This window comes from Procambarus clarkii, chromosome 22 (assembly GCF_040958095.1).
Source record: "Procambarus clarkii isolate CNS0578487 chromosome 22, FALCON_Pclarkii_2.0, whole genome shotgun sequence".
Lineage (NCBI taxonomy): Eukaryota > Metazoa > Arthropoda > Malacostraca > Decapoda > Cambaridae > Procambarus > Procambarus clarkii.
In genome coordinates, this window is record NC_091171.1 from 47,707,173 (window position 1) to 47,730,771 (window position 23,599).

The 23,599-nt window shown below is 37.5% G+C and overlaps 2 protein-coding genes across 9 annotated transcripts in view; one reads left to right on the forward strand and one right to left on the reverse strand.

Annotated features, from left to right (window-relative positions):
- Positions 1-22,459, forward strand: part of LOC123759382 (protein trapped in endoderm-1) — a 226,902-nt gene extending 204,443 nt beyond the window's left edge. For 4 of the 8 annotated variants that reach the window (XM_069328989.1, XM_069328987.1, XM_069328985.1 and 1 more), the window contains one exon: positions 12,939-22,459. In XM_069328989.1, the coding sequence (XP_069185090.1) occupies positions 12,939-13,665 (727 nt within the window). In that variant the 3' untranslated portion in view covers positions 13,666-22,459. Of the gene's footprint in view, positions 1-12,629; positions 12,663-12,938 lie in introns of all 8 variants that reach the window. The other 4 variants (XM_045744364.2, XM_069328986.1, XM_045744354.2 and 1 more) reach the window with 2 other exon arrangements.
- Positions 16,827-17,405, reverse strand: LOC138367576 (foot protein 1 variant 1-like). The gene has a single exon (XM_069329280.1). It carries the CDS (start codon positions 17,403-17,405, stop codon positions 16,827-16,829), a length of 579 nt encoding a protein of 192 aa, XP_069185381.1.
- Positions 22,460-23,599: the final 1,140 nt, after the last annotated feature.

The window sequence follows — 23,599 nt, forward strand, 5'->3', positions numbered from 1 at the left end:
AGGGATAGGTAAGGCTATGTAGGTTAGGTTGGAATGTGTTAAAACTCGGGTAAATGGTCTTTGGCCGAGCTATGTAACAAATCATTTTGGGTAGAAATTGTCTTAAATTATGTTGAATTTGGGTGAGTAAGCATAAATTTCACGAACTCTAATCAAATCTCGCTTGGGATATGCTAGGTCAGGTTAGGTGAGGCTGTGTGAGGTAAGATGGAATAGGTGAAAACTTGGGTGAAATGAACTTTGTCCATGCTAAGATACAAAACATTTGGGTATATTCGGTGGAAATTGGCATAAATTAGGTACAATTTAGGTGGGAAAGGCATAAATTTTGCCAACTATAATCAAATCTGACTTTGGATATGCCAGGAGAGGATGGGTAGGGTTGTCTAGGGCAGGTTGGAATAGGTGAAAACTCAGCTAAAATGAGCTTTGGCCGTGCTATGTTCCAAAACATTTTTGGGAATATTTGGTGGAAATTGTCTTAAATTAGGTCAAATTTATATGGGATAACTTAAATTTCGCCGACTTTAACCAAATTTAGGTTTGGATATGCTAGGATAGGTTAGGTAAGGTTGCGTAGGGTAGGATGGAATAGGAGAAAATGTAGGTAAAAATGGGCTTTGACAGTGCTGTGATACAGAACATTTGGATATATTTGGTGGGAATTGCCTTAAATTAGATAGAATTTAGGTGGGATAGCTTAAATTTCGCAGACTTTAACCAAATCTAGGTTTGGATATGGTAGGATAGGTTAGGTAAGGTTGCATAGGGTAGGATGGAATAGGAGAAAATGTAGGTAAAAATGGGCTTTGGCAGTGCTGTGATATGAAACATTTGGGTATATTTGGTCAAATTTAGGTGGCATAGCATAAATTTCGCCGACTTTGACCAAATCTAGGTTTGGATATGCTAGGTCAGGTTAGGTGAGGTTGTGTAGGGTAGTATGGAATAGGAGAAAATGGGCTTTGGCGATGATATGATACACAACATTTGGGTATATTTGGTGGAAATTGCCTTCAATTAGGCGTAATTTAGGTGGCATAGCATAAATTTCGCAAACCTTAACCAAATCCAGGTTTGGATATGCTAGGTCAGGTTAGGTGAGGTTGTGTAGGGTAGTATGGAATAGGAGAAAATGGGCTTTGGCAGTGCTATGCTACGCAACATTTGGGTATATTTGGTGGAAATTGCCTTAAATTTGGTGAAATTTAGGTGGCATAGCATAAATTTCGCCAACTTTATCAAATCCAGGGTTGGATATGCTAGGTCAGGTTAGGTGAGGTCGTGTATGGAAGGTCATATATAATATCTTAGGGTAATGAACTAGTATGTTTAAGAAATAGTGTAAATTTTCCTATTTGGGGTTCGAGCTATATGGCAGACTCATATAATGTATGGACAGAGGTGACATAGGCTTGTATGTGAGGATATGGGATGCTCATATTTAGTAAGTTTAGCTAGGTTGAATTTAGTCAAATTTGCGTAGTATAAGTATATTTTTGATAGATTTAGATGAATTTAAGTTTTAACAAAATGCATTTTGATAAGATATAGCAAATTTGTCTAAAATTATCATTGAAAATACTGACTCGAACCTAACCCCACCTGCCCTAACATAACTAAGGCTAGAACAAATAAGTCTGTTAGATGGTTTAAATAAATACATAAATATGGTGGTCTGATTGGAGAGAATGTAACAAGGAAGGTATTAATAAGACATAAAAATAGTGGACATATGTTAGATGAATAGTTTAGCACTAATAATGTTGATATCTTAATGGAAAAAGAATGTGTTATATATTGAGCTTATTGGAAGTTATTTGAACCATTTTTATATGTGAAATTCTGACTTTTGGGGAGTTGGTTAAACTCAGCATATTATAATTAATGTCCTAAATATACCCAGAAAAATATCATGCAAATTGTGTATTGTTTGACCCAGTTGGTTGTGTTTGTACATATATAGCACAATTAATATACTTGTGTATTAATTGTGCAGATTATGTACTTTGCATAAGTTGTATGATTATTGAAATTATGTATTGATTATATTTCTATAAATTGTGCATTGTTTTGTGAAAGTTGTATGTATTAATTGCATATGTTTTTGTATGTGTATTTGCGGAAATTGCATAGTTGTGTATTTAATGAATATGTGCTAGTTATGTATTGTTCATATTTTTGGTAAGTTGTGTATTGATTATATTTTTGAGCTAGTTGTGTAAATGTCGCAATTGTATTTGTGTAAATCGTGTATTTATGCTAGTTGTGTATTTTCATATTTGGGGTAGTTATGTATTGTACGTATTTGTGCTAGATATGCATTTGTGCAAGTTGTGTGTAATAATTATGAAAGATGTGTAATATTGTATAAGTTGTGTATTAATTGCGCATGTTGTGTAATTGCATATGGACGAATTGTTTATTTATACCTTTGCGTATTGATTGTCATTGTGCAAGCTGAGTAATTATATAGCAAGTTTTCTTGTATTAATTGTGCAAAGATGTAAAATAATTACACAAACTGTGTAATAAATGTCCATGTTTTATAATAATTTTTGTGATAATAGTGCATTTATGCAAGTTGTGTTTTTAATTTGTTGAAGTGGAACTGGTGCAACTGTATTTGTGTGTGAAAATTGTGTATTTTGTGTAAGCTCTGTAATTTGATAAAATAGATCTTCATGGTGTAAGTGTATTTTGGTTTATGAGACAATGTGTGGGTAATTTGTGAAAATTACGTTTGTGAAATTGTGTAATTTTAGTTAAAGCGCATTTTTGATTGTCTAAATGCATAAGCATTTTGATATATTTGTGCAAAATACCGTACTTTGTGTAAATGTCATACTCTGAGTGTACATGCAATATTGTGTAAATGGTATATTTTTGTTTGCAACTGACATATTTTGTATGAAAATCTCATATTTTTATGTGATGGTATATTTTGAGTGTAAATAATATATTTTATGCATAAATGGCATATTTGGTGTGTAAATGCTGTATTTTCTGTGTGTATGGCATAAATTACATCTGATTAATGGGGAAATGGTGGCAAAAAACTAGGCTATTCTCTATGAATGCATAGGTTTTGAAGTATGTGTAGGTATGCATGATTGTATTTGCGAGTGTTGGTTTAGAAACAAGTTAGCTGATTTGCGTAGCAAGACTAGGATTTTTTGAGGTGTAGAAATGATTAGCCTATGAATATAGTGGCTAACATCCAGCTGAGTTGCTAGATGGATGAATTGAGGTGCGACATTTGGATAGCTATTTGATGGATGTGAGGATATGATGGGTCATTGGATGACTGTGTATGTACACAATAAACCTTCAGGAGCTATTATTGCCCTGTTGGACAGTTTTGGGCTGAAGATGGAATCCCATTCACGTTATTTACAAGAATTCCTCTCCGCTGTACTGCCAGATGTGTGGTAACTACTTGTGGATTATAGTAGAATATCTAGCTATAGGGTTTCATAATTGCTGTTGTGTATAAAACTAGAATAAGAGCTATTTATTAAAACTATTATTGTAAACTAATACTTTAAGTGGGATCCCTTGGTTGTTTTAAGCATAGGGTGGACATGAATGAGATTGGGTGGAAATATATAGGAGCTGCCTCGTATGGGCCAATAGGACCTCTGCAGTTACCTTTATTCTTATGTTCAGCTCACCTGCTATGCTGCCAGATGTACGATTCTGCTTAAATTGCAGTACGACATTTGGGCTTCTGTTATACTTTTGAACTTATCACTGAATAATGATTACAGTTGTGGATGACTAAAATGTATATTCTTAGTCCTCTGATTAGGTTAGGTGGGGATGGTTAGTCTAGTCATTTTTGAATAATAACATCAAATACACATGCCAGTAGGACGCCAAAGGTCGCATTGGTCGTCTGGTGACGTCACGCATAGTTGACCAGTCAGGTGCTGTAATACCTTGACACCTATGTGCTAATGGCCAGCAATACCTTATCCCTATACCTGAGGTCGCTTTTCACGATGTCACTAAACAACAACAATAACTGTTCTGTAGAATGTATTTGTTTGTTATATATAATAAGTTAGGTTAGGTTTGATCGGGTTTATGAATATCAGAAAATATGAGCAATGAGCGAAAATACGAGCCATTGTAGCTGAATATAAACTCTGATGAAGCACAGAGTACAGTCGAGGTATTAAGCCAGATTAAGAATTCACACTTATGTGTGAACCTACTGGGATCCGCATTTAGACCGTTGACGCCTTGCACCCATTAGGGATGATGACGTCACAAAAGAAGGTACTTTGCAGAAGGCCTTGCTTTTACTGAATGAGTATTTTTTATCTGTTATGTGCTACAGTAAGGTGTGGTAGGTATGTTTTGAGTGAATGTGAGATGCGCATATATATATATTTATGCGTTTATGCAGTAATATTGGATTACTACTGAAATTGCATTGAAGTCACCATGCCTGGCAGGGGACTGTTAGTTTATGCAGTAATATTGGATTAGTACTGAAATCGCATTGAAGTCACTACGCCTGGCAGGGGACTGTTTTTATACAAATGGATGATAGTGGGTTTTCAATTTTATTTGCCCTATGCTCAATAAACGATCCTTGAAGAAAGATGGACAAAGCTTAAATTACATTCTCTAGATAGAAGAAGAAGAAATAGGGGTGACATGATAGAGGTGTTAAAGAATGGACATGATAAAGGGGGATATTAATAGGCTATAAACACGAGATAGAACACGAAAAAATGGGTATAAATTGGAATAAGTTTTAGATTTAGGAAAAAGACCTGGGTAAATACTCCTTTGGTGACAGAGCTGAACTCATTTCTTGTGTTAATTTGAAATCTTAGCTTTGAAATGATCCTAGAAAAATTGACAATAGTATGGAAATACCTTATTGAGAAAAACGAGCTTATAATGGATGATGTCATTGTACATTAGGCTTGACAGAAGGCAGCCTTTTAATCCCCCTTTACTATAAATATTGAAAATGGGAATAATTACACTATAACAGAAAACGGACTTATTCAGGGAAGATGAAGACTGGCTAGCTGATGACGTCATTGACCGATGCCTGTGCTTGGGTCACTGGGGTAACGAAAAACATGTGTGACTACGAGGGACCTTTTAATCCCCTTGAAACAAAATGGCTGGGGCCTAGGAGCGCACCTTTTAATATAACAGTTGGAAAATTCTATATGACATTCGGGAGGGGACAATAAAATGAATAAAAATATTAGGAGACTACCAAGGACCGTTGGGTAAAATATGGAAAAAACCCATGGCCCTACGAAGGACCGTTGATAAAAAACTTTAACTTGTTCGCCGGGGTAACGAAATGGACTAGGCGCTACGGAGGACCGTTGGGGATAAACATACAAAAACCCATGGCCCTACGAAGGACCGCTGGAAAAAGCAAAACGGTCCTTCGTAGCGCCTTTTCCCACTACTATATACTCCCACTTCCTATATAGTATAATTTCGAGGTAAAGGGGGGTCTAAACCCTCTGGTTATGGGTTAGGATAAGGAAAATAAGGTAAATGGTAATTAAATAGTTTTGGTGAGTTATAACCCTTTCTAACTAAGGTACAGGATGGTTAAGTTGAACTGATGTAGAGAAAATTCCCATTATTATCATATTTTCCATTAACCTCCCTCCCCCAGGTAATAAGAGGTTAGGTTGAGGTTTGTTGAATTATGTGGAAAAAATATGCTACGAGTATGATGCAATATTGAACCAAGATTCGTGTATCAGAGGTTAGGTCCAGGGAGGTTGGGTTGATGCATAAACAACACCTTCTTCCCATAAATACAATCAATTTTAAGTTAGATAAAGGGAGGTTAGGCCCAGGATGGGTGGGTTGAAGCACAAATAACACGATCCTCCCATATTTATGATAAATTTGAAGTTTGATAAATGGAGGTTAGGTCAAGGACGGTTGGGTTGATGCACAAACAACACGTCCTTCCATATTTACGATAAATTTGAAGTTAGATGAAGGGAGGTTAGGTCCAGGACGGTTGGGTTGATGTGTAAAAACAAAACACATACCCAACACTATATCTACAATATTGAACACAGTTCCAAGTTTTAAAGGAGAGGGGCTGTTAGGTCCATATCCAAAACATCACTTTTCTATGAATATGGTTACGATGTTCAACAAAAAACCTAGCAGGTTAGGCACAGTGCGGATAGGTTCATATCCAAAACTTCAGTTTTTGAAGAAAAATAGATAAAATATTCAACAAAGCTCCAAGACTCTTGCAGGTTAGGCACGGGCATTTAGGTTCATATCCAAAAACATCACTTCTCTGAGTATATGAAGTATCAGAGGCTAGGTCCAGGTTTAGATGGAATGGATGAAAATGTGGGTAAAATGGGTTTTGGCTGTGCTATGATACACAACATTTAGGCGTATTTGGTGGGAATTGTCTCCAATTTGATGGCGATAGCTTAAATTTCCCCAACTTTAATCAAATCTGCTAGGTCAGGGATAGGTAAGGCTATGTAGGTTAGGTTGGAATGTGTTAAAACTCGGGTAAATGGTCTTTGGCCGAGCTATGTAACAAATCATTTTGGGTAGAAATTGTCTTAAATTATGTTGAATTTGGGTGAGTAAGCATAAATTTCACGAACTCTAATCAAATCTCGCTTGGGATATGCTAGGTCAGGTTAGGTGAGGCTGTGTGAGGTAAGATGGAATAGGTGAAAACTTGGGTGAAATGAACTTTGTCCATGCTAAGATACAAAACATTTGGGTATATTCGGTGGAAATTGGCATAAATTAGGTACAATTTAGGTGGGAAAGGCATAAATTTTGCCAACTATAATCAAATCTGACTTTGGATATGCCAGGAGAGGATGGGTAGGGTTGTCTAGGGCAGGTTGGAATAGGTGAAAACTCAGCTAAAATGAGCTTTGGCCGTGCTATGTTCCAAAACATTTTTGGGAATATTTGGTGGAAATTGTCTTAAATTAGGTCAAATTTATATGGGATAACTTAAATTTCGCCGACTTTAACCAAATTTAGGTTTGGATATGCTAGGATAGGTTAGGTAAGGTTGCGTAGGGTAGGATGGAATAGGAGAAAATGTAGGTAAAAATGGGCTTTGACAGTGCTGTGATACAGAACATTTGGATATATTTGGTGGGAATTGCCTTAAATTAGATAGAATTTAGGTGGGATAGCTTAAATTTCGCAGACTTTAACCAAATCTAGGTTTGGATATGGTAGGATAGGTTAGGTAAGGTTGCATAGGGTAGGATGGAATAGGAGAAAATGTAGGTAAAAATGGGCTTTGGCAGTGCTGTGATATGAAACATTTGGGTATATTTGGTCAAATTTAGGTGGCATAGCATAAATTTCGCCGACTTTGACCAAATCTAGGTTTGGATATGCTAGGTCAGGTTAGGTGAGGTTGTGTAGGGTAGTATGGAATAGGAGAAAATGGGCTTTGGCGATGATATGATACACAACATTTGGGTATATTTGGTGGAAATTGCCTTCAATTAGGCGTAATTTAGGTGGCATAGCATAAATTTCGCAAACCTTAACCAAATCCAGGTTTGGATATGCTAGGTCAGGTTAGGTGAGGTTGTGTAGGGTAGTATGGAATAGGAGAAAATGGGCTTTGGCAGTGCTATGCTACGCAACATTTGGGTATATTTGGTGGAAATTGCCTTAAATTTGGTGAAATTTAGGTGGCATAGCATAAATTTCGCCAACTTTATCAAATCCAGGGTTGGATATGCTAGGTCAGGTTAGGTGAGGTCGTGTATGGAAGGTCATATATAATATCTTAGGGTAATGAACTAGTATGTTTAAGAAATAGTGTAAATTTTCCTATTTGGGGTTCGAGCTATATGGCAGACTCATATAATGTATGGACAGAGGTGACATAGGCTTGTATGTGAGGATATGGGATGCTCATATTTAGTAAGTTTAGCTAGGTTGAATTTAGTCAAATTTGCGTAGTATAAGTATATTTTTGATAGATTTAGATGAATTTAAGTTTTAACAAAATGCATTTTGATAAGATATAGCAAATTTGTCTAAAATTATCATTGAAAATACTGACTCGAACCTAACCCCACCTGCCCTAACATAACTAAGGCTAGAACAAATAAGTCTGTTAGATGGTTTAAATAAATACATAAATATGGTGGTCTGATTGGAGAGAATGTAACAAGGAAGGTATTAATAAGACATAAAAATAGTGGACATATGTTAGATGAATAGTTTAGCACTAATAATGTTGATATCTTAATGGAAAAAGAATGTGTTATATATTGAGCTTATTGGAAGTTATTTGAACCATTTTTATATGTGAAATTCTGACTTTTGGGGAGTTGGTTAAACTCAGCATATTATAATTAATGTCCTAAATATACCCAGAAAAATATCATGCAAATTGTGTATTGTTTGACCCAGTTGGTTGTGTTTGTACATATATAGCACAATTAATATACTTGTGTATTAATTGTGCAGATTATGTACTTTGCATAAGTTGTATGATTATTGAAATTATGTATTGATTATATTTCTATAAATTGTGCATTGTTTTGTGAAAGTTGTATGTATTAATTGCATATGTTTTTGTATGTGTATTTGCGGAAATTGCATAGTTGTGTATTTAATGAATATGTGCTAGTTATGTATTGTTCATATTTTTGGTAAGTTGTGTATTGATTATATTTTTGAGCTAGTTGTGTAAATGTCGCAATTGTATTTGTGTAAATCGTGTATTTATGCTAGTTGTGTATTTTCATATTTGGGGTAGTTATGTATTGTACGTATTTGTGCTAGATATGCATTTGTGCAAGTTGTGTGTAATAATTATGAAAGATGTGTAATATTGTATAAGTTGTGTATTAATTGCGCATGTTGTGTAATTGCATATGGACGAATTGTTTATTTATACCTTTGCGTATTGATTGTCATTGTGCAAGCTGAGTAATTATATAGCAAGTTTTCTTGTATTAATTGTGCAAAGATGTAAAATAATTACACAAACTGTGTAATAAATGTCCATGTTTTATAATAATTTTTGTGATAATAGTGCATTTATGCAAGTTGTGTTTTTAATTTGTTGAAGTGGAACTGGTGCAACTGTATTTGTGTGTGAAAATTGTGTATTTTGTGTAAGCTCTGTAATTTGATAAAATAGATCTTCATGGTGTAAGTGTATTTTGGTTTATGAGACAATGTGTGGGTAATTTGTGAAAATTACGTTTGTGAAATTGTGTAATTTTAGTTAAAGCGCATTTTTGATTGTCTAAATGCATAAGCATTTTGATATATTTGTGCAAAATACCGTACTTTGTGTAAATGTCATACTCTGAGTGTACATGCAATATTGTGTAAATGGTATATTTTTGTTTGCAACTGACATATTTTGTATGAAAATCTCATATTTTTATGTGATGGTATATTTTGAGTGTAAATAATATATTTTATGCATAAATGGCATATTTGGTGTGTAAATGCTGTATTTTCTGTGTGTATGGCATAAATTACATCTGATTAATGGGGAAATGGTGGCAAAAAACTAGGCTATTCTCTATGAATGCATAGGTTTTGAAGTATGTGTAGGTATGCATGATTGTATTTGCGAGTGTTGGTTTAGAAACAAGTTAGCTGATTTGCGTAGCAAGACTAGGATTTTTTGAGGTGTAGAAATGATTAGCCTATGAATATAGTGGCTAACATCCAGCTGAGTTGCTAGATGGATGAATTGAGGTGCGACATTTGGATAGCTATTTGATGGATGTGAGGATATGATGGGTCATTGGATGACTGTGTATGTACACAATAAACCTTCAGGAGCTATTATTGCCCTGTTGGACAGTTTTGGGCTGAAGATGGAATCCCATTCACGTTATTTACAAGAATTCCTCTCCGCTGTACTGCCAGATGTGTGGTAACTACTTGTGGATTATAGTAGAATATCTAGCTATAGGGTTTCATAATTGCTGTTGTGTATAAAACTAGAATAAGAGCTATTTATTAAAACTATTATTGTAAACTAATACTTTAAGTGGGATCCCTTGGTTGTTTTAAGCATAGGGTGGACATGAATGAGATTGGGTGGAAATATATAGGAGCTGCCTCGTATGGGCCAATAGGACCTCTGCAGTTACCTTTATTCTTATGTTCAGCTCACCTGCTATGCTGCCAGATGTACGATTCTGCTTAAATTGCAGTACGACATTTGGGCTTCTGTTATACTTTTGAACTTATCACTGAATAATGATTACAGTTGTGGATGACTAAAATGTATATTCTTAGTCCTCTGATTAGGTTAGGTGGGGATGGTTAGTCTAGTCATTTTTGAATAATAACATCAAATACACATGCCAGTAGGACGCCAAAGGTCGCATTGGTCGTCTGGTGACGTCACGCATAGTTGACCAGTCAGGTGCTGTAATACCTTGACACCTATGTGCTAATGGCCAGCAATACCTTATCCCTATACCTGAGGTCGCTTTTCACGATGTCACTAAACAACAACAATAACTGTTCTGTAGAATGTATTTGTTTGTTATATATAATAAGTTAGGTTAGGTTTGATCGGGTTTATGAATATCAGAAAATATGAGCAATGAGCGAAAATACGAGCCATTGTAGCTGAATATAAACTCTGATGAAGCACAGAGTACAGTCGAGGTATTAAGCCAGATTAAGAATTCACACTTATGTGTGAACCTACTGGGATCCGCATTTAGACCGTTGACGCCTTGCACCCATTAGGGATGATGACGTCACAAAAGAAGGTACTTTGCAGAAGGCCTTGCTTTTACTGAATGAGTATTTTTTATCTGTTATGTGCTACAGTAAGGTGTGGTAGGTATGTTTTGAGTGAATGTGAGATGCGCATATATATATATTTATGCGTTTATGCAGTAATATTGGATTACTACTGAAATTGCATTGAAGTCACCATGCCTGGCAGGGGACTGTTAGTTTATGCAGTAATATTGGATTAGTACTGAAATCGCATTGAAGTCACTACGCCTGGCAGGGGACTGTTTTTATACAAATGGATGATAGTGGGTTTTCAATTTTATTTGCCCTATGCTCAATAAACGATCCTTGAAGAAAGATGGACAAAGCTTAAATTACATTCTCTAGATAGAAGAAGAAGAAATAGGGGTGACATGATAGAGGTGTTAAAGAATGGACATGATAAAGGGGGATATTAATAGGCTATAAACACGAGATAGAACACGAAAAAATGGGTATAAATTGGAATAAGTTTTAGATTTAGGAAAAAGACCTGGGTAAATACTCCTTTGGTGACAGAGCTGAACTCATTTCTTGTGTTAATTTGAAATCTTAGCTTTGAAATGATCCTAGAAAAATTGACAATAGTATGGAAATACCTTATTGAGAAAAACGAGCTTATAATGGATGATGTCATTGTACATTAGGCTTGACAGAAGGCAGCCTTTTAATCCCCCTTTACTATAAATATTGAAAATGGGAATAATTACACTATAACAGAAAACGGACTTATTCAGGGAAGATGAAGACTGGCTAGCTGATGACGTCATTGACCGATGCCTGTGCTTGGGTCACTGGGGTAACGAAAAACATGTGTGACTACGAGGGACCTTTTAATCCCCTTGAAACAAAATGGCTGGGGCCTAGGAGCGCACCTTTTAATATAACAGTTGGAAAATTCTATATGACATTCGGGAGGGGACAATAAAATGAATAAAAATATTAGGAGACTACCAAGGACCGTTGGGTAAAATATGGAAAAAACCCATGGCCCTACGAAGGACCGTTGATAAAAAACTTTAACTTGTTCGCCGGGGTAACGAAATGGACTAGGCGCTACGGAGGACCGTTGGGGATAAACATACAAAAACCCATGGCCCTACGAAGGACCGCTGGAAAAAGCAAAACGGTCCTTCGTAGCGCCTTTTCCCACTACTCACTAACAGGCCGATAACACACACACACACCACTAACAGGCCGATAACACACACACACACCACTAACAGGCCGATAACACACACACACACCACTAACAGGCCGATAACACACACACACACCACTAACAGGCCGATAACACACACACACACCACTAACAGGCCGATAACACACACACACACCACTAACAGGCCGATAACACACACACACACACACCACTAACAGGCCGATAACACACACACACACACACCACTAACAGGCCGATAACACACACACACACACACCACTAACAGGCCGATAACACACACACACACACACACACACACACACACCACTAACGTAACACACACACACACACACCACTAACGTAACACACACACACACACACACACCACTAACGTAACACAAACACACAAACACACACTCAAATGTTTTCCAGCTGTGATTTTGATATTTGCTTCATAAATTAAGTATCTTTATTCCAAATTAGGAAACGTTGATGTGACTGATCGTGGGTATGTGCATTTTGTCAATCCTTGGCATTCCATATCAAATAAATATTTCTTTGTAGAATGTTTTGAATGTCAAATTACTCTCCAGCTCAGGAGCAGACATGTGGGACTAGATAGAATGTTTTGCTAATGCTGCTTGACATTTCTAACATATTTTGATCGCTTTTGCCCCTTTAGCCTTCATGCGGCAAGGTTACTCAATGGGAAGAGGTGAGTAAGCTAACTCTGGTGTTATGAATTATACACTCATTGCATTGTATTTTGTTTATATTGTATGAAACTTACATTGCATGTTGTAAACAATAGATAAAATTGCCAGTATATGTATATGATCATTTTTCAGTCAAGTTTATGAATGTTATTTATGTACTGTATATGAAGCCTGTACTTATGGTGTTAAATATAGCTGAAGGTTGTATGATTGTGGAGTACAGTTTTGCTGCAAATTTCTGTTTGTGTGTAACTTGGTGTGACTTGTTTTGGCAGCACCCACCAGTCTTCCAACGTCAGCCAGCGCTTGACCACCAACCGCAGGGACATGAGAGTCGCTCGCACCATCTTCATCATATTCCTGCTCGTCCTCGTCTGCAGTGTGCCGGTGGCCTGTGTTCATGCTATTGATACGAAAGTCAAGTTCCCTGTTCGCTTCTTACTTCTGCACGTGTTGTACTGGGTGCAGTACTGCCTCAACGTGGTGGTGTATGTGTTTATGAACCGCCAGTATAGAGATGCGTATGTGGAATGCCTTGCTCGAGTCTTCCCACGGTTCAAGGCACATCATGGCCGGAGATTCTTCTGGGAAAAAGCGAGCGTTTCATCTAAGCCACAACCTAATTATACGTCCTCTAAGCCAGTAAATCAATTTGATTCCTCTGCTTCGGAGGCTGATCCAGCAGCTGCCGTTCCCCAGGGCGCTGCCATTCAAGGTAGATTGACAGCAATACCCGAAGGTCATAGCAGCTCAGCGGCGAACGACAGCGTGTTCTCAGACCCACAGAAAAAAGCTCAAGAAAACTCCTCCAAAGAAGAACTGAAGAGAAATAAAATCCATGAGGATGGTGAAGGCAGTATTGATAGTGACGAGAGTGATGGCGATTACGATGATGTGAATAAAGGTATAGACGAGGAGCAGGTACTGATGGACCGGGAGCACTGGGTCACCAAGAATGGCTCCACTGCCAGCAGTCTACCTGATGATGAAGCCAAGCTCTAAACTTTCCAAATGTTATGGTGTTTGAGCCACTATTATAACAAGATATTAAACTCAATCCATAAATTTTATGGAATGAGTTTAAAAATCCATAAATTTTATTTAATATATCACTGTGGTACAGAATATGTTATTTTGAATTATAATGCGATAACAAAAATCTCTCAAGTTGGGTCAGTATATCCTTTTCTTCATGGAGGTTGAAGTTAAACTTGATGAACAGTATTACTCCTTGGAACATATAATATGAACTCGAGACTGTTCTGGAATCTCAGAATTTGTGTGAAGATAGTGTTGTTTGTTGTGCATCATGAATATAATATATTTTATAATTCCATGTATTAATTAACAGTATTAACTGTAGCTCCGTTTCACAAGTGGAATAATTATGTTAATGAGGCAATTCACAAATAAATTGTAAGTTTCCATTATAACTTAATTGTGCAAACAAGCAGTTGTACCTATTTATAAGTTCTCGTAAATTTAAGCAATCTTTTTCCCTCTCCTGGCATGGTAATTGTACTTGAAAGGGGTTATAGGAATTTTTTTTACTCCCCAAGCCTGGTCTAAGGTCAAGCTTGACTTGTGACAGCTTGATCCAACAGGCTGTTGTTTGGACATATCCGATTCGTGGTTCAACCTTGACGTTGTATGGATGCCTGACTTTTGATCCGCCTGGGGATCGCCGGAGAACGTTTTGTTTTTGCTGCTCATTGGGTAATTGTATTACGTTCTGTTGCAACCCATGGCGATATATGTGCCGCCTGGCACATATTGCTCTGCCGGAGTTGTAACTTTGTATGTGTGTGTGTGGGGGGTTGGCCGGTGCCTGCCTTGTCAGGGATATTTGGGTGTCGCCAGGTGGTCAGCGCCACTAGGGGGTCTTGGTATTGTTGGTATGAAGGGCAGCGACAGGACTAAGCCGTATGTACCCTGCCAGTCCAAATTTGAGAAGTCGGTGAGAATATATTCACTTGATGGTGGTATATAACAGCCAGCAGGGGGACAAGTCACAGCTCATATGTGTCGATGTAGTCCTGTAGACGTTATGAAACTAAATGTGTATTGTAGGACGGCATAACGGCTGTCTTCATAAAGACCTGCTCCACCAAGGACAGGAAGCGTGAGGTGTGCAGCATTAAGGTCTGCCCCAACTGTAGTGGTGATCATGCCACCATTTTCAAGCAGTGTCCTTCCTACGTTGTGGCGCTCACTAAGGCTCTTCCTGTCGTCATTCCTCCCTCCAGTCGTGCTTTACCTCATCCTGCCCCGGTTCCTTGTTACCCACCGCTTCCCTCTCCGCCGCCGCCATTGCCTGTGCCTGACCCATTTGTCACTGAAGTTCCTCTCGCCCCTGCGGCTTCTTCTTTCCAACCCGCCATTCAGCTTAGTCCCGATCTTGTTGACGCTATTGTCGCTCGCGTTGTGGATGCACTCCAGACGGTGCTGGTCCACCTCATCACTAAATCTTTGTCTGGCCAACTGTTTCCACCACCTAGTTTCATTACTTTGCAGTTACTCGGGTTAAACTTTAACAGCCATTTGTTGGACTATTCATTCAGTCTGTCTAGGTCGTCCTGTAGCCTCCTACTATCATCCTCAGTTTCAATCCTCATAATTTTTGCATCATCGGCAAACATTGAGAGAAACGATTCTGTACCCTCTGGGAGATCATTTACATATATCAGAAACAGTATAGGTCCAAGGACTGACCCCTGCGGGACTCCACTCGTAACGTCTCGCCAATCCGAGACCTCGCCCCTCTCAGTGATTCCTTGTCTTCTGTTGCTTAGGTACTCCCGTATTCAACGGAGTACCTTCCCTTTCACTCCAGCCTACATCTCCAGCTTTCTCACTAGCCTCTTGTGTGGTACTGTATCACAGGCTTTTTGACAATCCAAAAATATGTAGTCTGCCCACCCCTCTCTTTCTTGCCTGGTCGTAGAATTCAATTAGCCCTGTGAGGCAGGACTTGCCATCCCTGAACCCATGTTGATGCTGTGTTACAAAGTTCTTTCGCTCCAGATGTTCCACTAGCTTTCTTCGCACAATCTTCTCCATCAGCTTGCATGGTATGCAGGTTAGGGACACTGGCCTGTAGTTCAGTGCCTCCTGCCTATCCCCTTTCTTATACAGTATATTGGAACTACATTAGCTGCCTTCCGAATTTCTGGCAGTTCCCCTGTTTCCAGTGATTTGTTATACACTATGGAGAGTGGCAGGCACAGTGCTTCTGCTCCTTCCCTTAATATCCAAGGGGAGATTCCATCTGGGCCTATAGCCTTTGTCACATCCAACTCTAGTAAACACTTCTTTACTTCCCCACTGGTAATCTCAAACTCTTCTAGTGGTTCCTGGTTAACTATTCCCTCTCTTATCTCGGGAATCTCTCCTTGCTCTACGGTGAAGACCTCCTGGAATTTCTTATTCAGTTGTGTGTGTGTGTGTGTGTAAATCACGAAAATTAACATGTGATGAATCTTCAGAAGGAATCCTTCTGAAGATGTATTAATATATGAAAGTACTTAAGGAAATTCCTGTTTCAATTCTTTCTCCGTGGTTTGACACTGTCACATTTTTTATCACATGTTAATTTTCGTGATTTACACACACACACACACACACACACACAAGAGTTCTTACATTCTTGTACAGCTACTAGCATGCATAACATTTCGGACAAGTCCTTAATCCTAATTTTCACACACACATCCCCAGGAAGCAGCCCGTAGCAGCTGTCTAACTCCCAGGTACCTATTTACTGCTAGGTGAACAGGTTCATTAGGGGGAAAGAAACTCTGCCCATTTGTTTTCGCCTCTACTGGGGATCGAACCCGGACTCTTAGGACTAATATTTCAAACACATTTATATCTCCCAATAATTCATTTATGTCTCACAAAATTCCAGGCTGTTTTTCAACATTTAACACTTGTTTCTATATATTTTCCAGCGCTGAATATACTTATTAAATATATATTTCGTTGCTGTTTACACTGTTCTGGGTATGATGCTTTCCTGCTTAGACAATTTTTTTATATTTTATTAACAAGCTTAGGTATAGAGAGCAATGTGCTGCTACCCTATTCTATATGAAAGATTACACAGTGTAGATCAAAAACTATCTACAAGTTCATCTAATATTCCCATCTCACAGGATGGTTAGTCATACAATGCTCTGCATATGTGCAGAACTGACTGTTGTACTGCGGGGGATTCCAAATGTGAAAGTTCCAGACTGTTCCAGACTTGTATTAAACTTCATGCCTGTATATGCCAGAGGTGAGAACTTCATGCCTGTATATGGCACAGGTGAGAACTTCATGCCTGTATATGGCACAGGTGAGAACTTCATGCCTGTATATGGCACAGGTGAGAACTTCATGCCTGTATATGGCACAGGTGAGAACTTCATGCCTGTATATGGCACAGGTGAGAACTTCATGCCTGTATATGGCACAGGTGAGAACTTCATGCCTGTATATGGCACAGGTGAGAACTTCATGCCTGTATATGCCAGAGGTGAGAACTTCATGCCTGTATATGGCACAGGTGAGAACTTCATGCCTGTATATGCCAGAGGTGAGAACTTCATGCCTGTATATGCCAGAGGTGAGAACTTCATGCCTGTATATGCCAGAGGTGAGAACTTCATGCCTGTATATGGCACAGGTGAGAACTTCATGCCTGTATATGGCACAGGTGAGAACTTCATGCCTGTATATGGCACAGGTGAGAACTTCATGCCTGTAGGATATTTTCCGTCTCTGTATATATACATAGTCTTTTTGCCTCTCATTACGTTCATACTCACAAGGACTTAAGGTCCTTGTGTGGCCAGAATCTTGACTCTTGTGACAACCGGCAACTACAAAATTTAGTGACTGCACAAACTAGTAACAAACACATTTCTCATGCATAGGGTTATGAACTTATAAATGGAGTGCATTTGATCTTAAATACAAAAAATTGCTAAATTTATTAATTATATGCTGTTACATGTAAAGCACTAATTTAGGGGGGTTTAATTCATATAATCTTCTATTTTTGCTTACTTCCTGTAGTGTAAATGTAGTTAAACATAAAATTGAACATTCGTGCATGATGTATTTGAATGACTTTCTCCCATCCCTTCTCTATGCATAGCGATGGAGAGCTTTAACTTAAGTATAAATATATTAGAAACGAAGAGAACTTAATCATTACATGATCATTCATTATCAAGTTAAACAGTATTGTATAACTTTATTGCATGGAGCCTCTGCAACTACTGAATTGTAAATATATACTTAATGGTACAATTGTTCTTGTATGCACACATTTACTACCCATTTTAATAATGGGTATTATCTGGCATAATGTTACTGTGCCAGATAATACTAGTTGTAGTTACTGTGCCAGATAATACTAGTTGTAGTTCCTGTGCCAGATAATACTAGTTGTAGTTACTGTGCCAGATAATACTAGGGGGTAGTTGCTATGCTAGATAGTAACTACCATAGATACCATAGGTATAGTTGCTATGCCAGATATTACTAGGTTTAGTTACTATGCAAGATATTACTAGGGGGTACTGTAGTTGCCATGTCAGATGTTACTAGGGGTGGTTGCCATGCAAGATGTTACTAGGGGTAGTTGCCATGCCAGAAGTTACTAGGGGTAGTTGCCTTGCCCGATATTACTAGGTTTAGTTGCCATGCAAGATATTACTAGGGGGTAGTTTCCATGCCAGATGTTACTAGGGGTAGTTGCCATGCCAAATGTTACTAGGGGCAGTTGTCATGCAGGATGTTACTAGGGATAGTTGCCATGCCAGGTGTTACTAGGGGTAGTTGCCATGTCAGTTGTTACTAGTGGTAGTTGCCATGTCAGTTGTTACTAGGGGTAGTTGCCATGTCAGTTGTTACTAGGGATAGTTGCCATGTCAGATGTTACTAAGGGTAGTTGCCATGTCAGATGTTACTAGGGGTAGTTGCTATGCCAGGTGTTACTAGGGGTAGTTGCCATGCCAGGTGTTACTAGGGATAGTTGCATGTCAGATGTTACTAGGGGTAGTTGCCATGTCACTTGTTACTAGGGGTAGTTGCCATGCCAGGTGTTACTAGGGGTAGTTGCCATGCCAGGTGTTACTAGGGGTAGTTGCCATGCCAGGTGTTACTAGGGATAGTTGCCATGCCAGGTGTTACTAGGGATAGTTGCATGTCAGATGTTACTAGGGGTAGTTGCCATGTCACTTGTTACTAGGGGTAGTTGCCATGCCAGGTGTTACTAGGGGTAGTTGCCATGCCAGGTGTTACTATAGGTAGTTGCATGTCAGATGTTACTAGGGGTAGTTGCCATGTCACTTGTTACTAGGGGTAGTTGCCATGTCACTTGTTACTAGGGGTAGTTGCCATGCCAGGTGTTACTATAGGTAGTTGCATGTCAGATGTTACTAAGGGTAGTTGCCATGCCAGGTGTTACTATAGGTAGTGATCTTTCGTCTTTCAATCCTGTAATATTTTTACATATATATACTGTACCATAGTTTGTAAGCATGTTTTCCAAATATGTAAATATATAATGTTTGTATTCATTGTCATATTACTGATAATTGATTACTTTTTTTGTACATATCTTTATATTAATGGTATACAGTACTTACAAAACTGGCAAACAAATTTATTTTCTAAAGTTGACCCTTCTTGAGATCAATTCCTGGCTAAGCTTTCTGATATAAAGGTATGCTATTTATGATTTAGCACATTCAGTAAGTTCTGTAATATTTTGAGGGAAAGATTTTCACCTTTTAATAAAATACAGGTCTAAATAATAACACGTCATAAAATAAATACTGTACATACATAATGGTATGTACTGTTCATTAATTTCTTTCCTACCATTCTTCTTCTACTAAGAAGTGTTCTCATCTCCCTCTTCCTCTATGCCTTATGCATCTGTGACCCCCTCGGTTTTTTATTCTGAAATTTCACTTTACTAGTCATTCTCTTGCCATGGCCATCCCCTAAATTTTATAAACTGCCCCTAATCTCAAGCTAAAATAATTCTTTCATGTTAAACCTTCTTCCAATACTAGAACTCCTGTACCTTCCCTTCATATTTGAACTTAAAAATATCTTGGATACCCTTTGTCTTCTTGATATAAAACTTGCCGTCAACAAATTAACATACTTTTTGGTAATCTGGTTCACACCTCTACTGGTATCCATGAACTTTTTTGCTCCTCTTGGCCTCTCCAATACTTTAGTGGAACTGGTCATATGCTTAACAACAGCCTTAAAAAAACACAAAAGACATTTTAAACTTGATGACACAAGCATTGTTCCCTTCTATTATGTTGGGAACTAATTTTTCTATAGTTTAGTCTTCCAAAATAAATTTTCCCACTTATACTTTCCAGAAAGGCTGTTTTGTTGAACTAACTCTCAAACAACATGTCCAACTTGAACCTTAGGACAGGCTTTGTTCCTGTTGACTCTTGCCTTTCTCAATACATATTTAAATGTTTTAATCAATTTAAAAAGCATGATCTGACTTTAGATGTTTATTCCTCTGTGCTTTTCTGTCCCCCTATCTGTGTTTATAATTTAGCTCTTTTATTTCTCCTTATTTGTTTCTTCTACAATTCTCTACCTACCTTAATTTGTCTTTTCATCTCGTAGGGAGGCGCTTTGAGCATGATTTCTTGCTTTACTTTTTCCACTTTGCTTCTTCTCTTGACTTAAAATAACTTCTGCCTTTTTATTTCCTAGTTTAGACTTGATGAGATTCCAGGTTGGACGGAAATGTCGTCACTTTTCTTTCAATTCATGTGTAGGTTGGGTTATTTATTTTCAGTTACATTAATGTCACTTTTTTTCCCATGTTAATTAATATTTATTGTTCAGGTAAATTTTGCTAACAATTTAAGTGTCCTTTTAAATATAGCAGGATTCCTTTAATTTGATGAAGAAGGGTCTTAGTATATGTTAGCATATATAAATTTGTGAAGTCACAAGTTCTGTATACAGTATATGATTAAAAACATTGGTGCAATATTACCCCTGTTGAGGACAGTGCAGTGTATTTATTTAATGCATACTCTAATGTAACTAATATAAATGGAGTTACTTAAATTGTTATTTTCATTTATTATTTAATAGTACTGTAGCATTTGTTGAAAATTCTATGTAGCCCAATATTTTAAAATATACTTGAGTTAGGAGTGTTATTGTTTAGAATTTCATTGAATTTTCATTAAGGATATGACCAGCAAGACATTTTTACAGTACTATACTGAATTTTTATACTTATAAACTTATTTAATATTAATTTCATGTTTAAAATACCGTAAGAAAGCTTAAGTAATTAGAAGCATTTAGTTTTGGCTGACCCAACAGCAGGTCATTCCTCGAGGCTTGCCTGCCAGACCAGAGAACAAACGCACTCGTCCAGCGCCCTCCACCGTCTCACTCTTGCCACATTGTACGGGTCTTCGTGAAATGGAGGATCAAAGGTCCTCATTTTTATTTAAAAACAGTTTGGAGAAGCGCCTGAAGGTTATGTAGTTTTTAATATGATAAGAGTAAACTGTGTACAATATGTACTCAGATTTCTTGGATGACTCAGATGCTTTAATTTGAAATATATTACACAATACTGTAATTAGTTGACCAATTTATGCAATACATTGCCAAATGTTAGCCTGTAGTTAACATGATGCAATATAATAGTGCATAGTCAGTCTAGATGTTAAAAACCTGCTTCATGCACTTTTATTGAAAATATTGCACAATTTAGTGATACTTGGCATTTACAAATTTTTCAAATTGATAAATTTATTTATCAAAATTTATCAAATTTATTAAGAGAATTAATTTTCCAGGCATGTTGCATGATTTGCTGCTTTGGTTATCTGTTCAGTATCTTGGTGGCAGGTATACAATACCATACACATTTTTGCTAGAAAATATGGTATTGTGTGTGTGCTTCCCACAGAAAAAATACAAAGATTGTAGACTTAGTGTCAAGGCCCATGAAATAAATATTTCCTCCAGCTTACCCTTTCTTGTACAGGGATTCGTGTATCTACAAATTTACCAAAAAGATTTATTTACTAGATAGAACATCTGATCAATGCCCTAAAGTGAGGTATAAGAGCTGCATGAATTTAGGTCTTGACAACAGAATATCTTGAAACGATTAATAAATTTTAAGTGATAATTTAGCTCAGTCTTGTTAAATGTAATTATTATAATTTGGACCTTATAATTTTTTGTGAGCTCAGATTTTTAAAAGTACTAATGTATATAAATTTAGATTTTTTAATTTTTGAAATAAGCTATTTTTTGCAAAATAACAGTTCATAAGAATTGTGATTATTATTTTACTGCATATTTATTTACATGCTAGAACTCTGTAATTAATTATCTTGCCAAATATTATATTAAAGACTGCAAATAATGTTGAATCGGTTATAACTCTGTAATTAATTATCTTGCCAAATATTATATTAAAGACTGCAAATAATATTGAATCGGTGTGATGTTCTAATGTCACACATACTATAGCCTACTTCTTTTAAAAACCCAATGCTAGGGTCGTGTGCCAAAGACCGGATGGAGACATTCTTGTAGAGCTTTGTTTTATACTTCCAGCTGTTTAAACATGTATATAGAGCCTTTTCTGTTGTGAATGCTTGGAGGTGTAGATATTCTCTGCACAATGCTTCTGAGATTGTTAGGGTAATGAGGAGAAAGTGTTCTCTATCTCCCCAGGACTGTATCTGAATGGTTAACAAATAGAACTATCATTAAACAGTTTTTAGTTTTTATGCCCTTATTGCTTACATATGTTCACAGAGGAATCTCTGATGCTAAACACACTTGTAGCTTGAGAAGTGATATAGTATATTAAAGTACTTACTGGGTATTTATAATTTTTGATGGTTTTAATAATTAAAATCAAAGAATTAACCAAAATAAGAGACGACTTAATTTGGGTAATTACAGTTATATTACACTATAGTTCTATATGACACTACAAATTCCTACCCGAGTCACTTAATACTAGACCAGATGGTGTTACGTGACAGTTAACTTGTCGATTTCAGGGCTTAGCGTCCCCACGGCCTGGTCATCACCCAGGCCTCCGGTGCATAATTTCTATGCTTTGCAATTGTCATTTGATGTACTGCATATGTCTCTAATTATTATGTAAGTATCCGTATATGGACTACCTCAGCTTGATTACTCCCCAACTGTTCTATCTGACCAATGTCAATTACAATTCTCTAAGTCGAGTACAGTACCTACTCAAACAAATTGTTCACGTCATCCTCTAATTGCCATGTTATACAAGTACAGTGGAACCTCGATTAACGAGCGGCTCTATTAACGAGCATTTCCAGTAATGAGCAAGCCACTCGCAGCAAATTTGTCTCTATTGACGAGCTTCACCTCTATTAACGAGCAAAACCACATGGTGCTTCCTAGCGTCTCGCGGGTTCTCGCAAATTCTTGGACGCCTCCGACGCCAGTGTTGTTGTTGTATCGTACACGACAAGCATCCCTTTGGATTTATTTGTGCTTTTCTTTGTGTTTTTAGTGGTTTTGTGACTACAATTTGTAACGCACGATGTCGCCAAAGAAGCTGCTTGCTAAAGATAGTGTTTTCAAGAGGAAGAAAGACACAATTACTGTGGATTTGAAGAAGGAAATTATAGCAAAGCATGAGTGTGGTGTCTGTGTGACTGATCTCACAAGGGAGTATGGCAGGTCCTCATCAACAATTTACACCATTAGTAAGGGAATGAGGAGGTAAGGGAGGATGTTGCCTCTTCCACTGAGATCAGGGAAGTGTTGGGAATGTTTGAAAAGGTGAACGCGTTCTTGGAAAAGCTGCTCTGATAAAGCAGTGACAACCCGGTGTGTGAAAATGTTTAATTAATTTATCACTTTG

Excerpts from the sequence above, each read along its gene's own strand:
- LOC138367576 (XM_069329280.1), bottom strand. The coding sequence starts at position 17,405 with ATGAAGTTCTCACCTGTGCCATATACAGGCATGAAGTTCTCACCTGTG.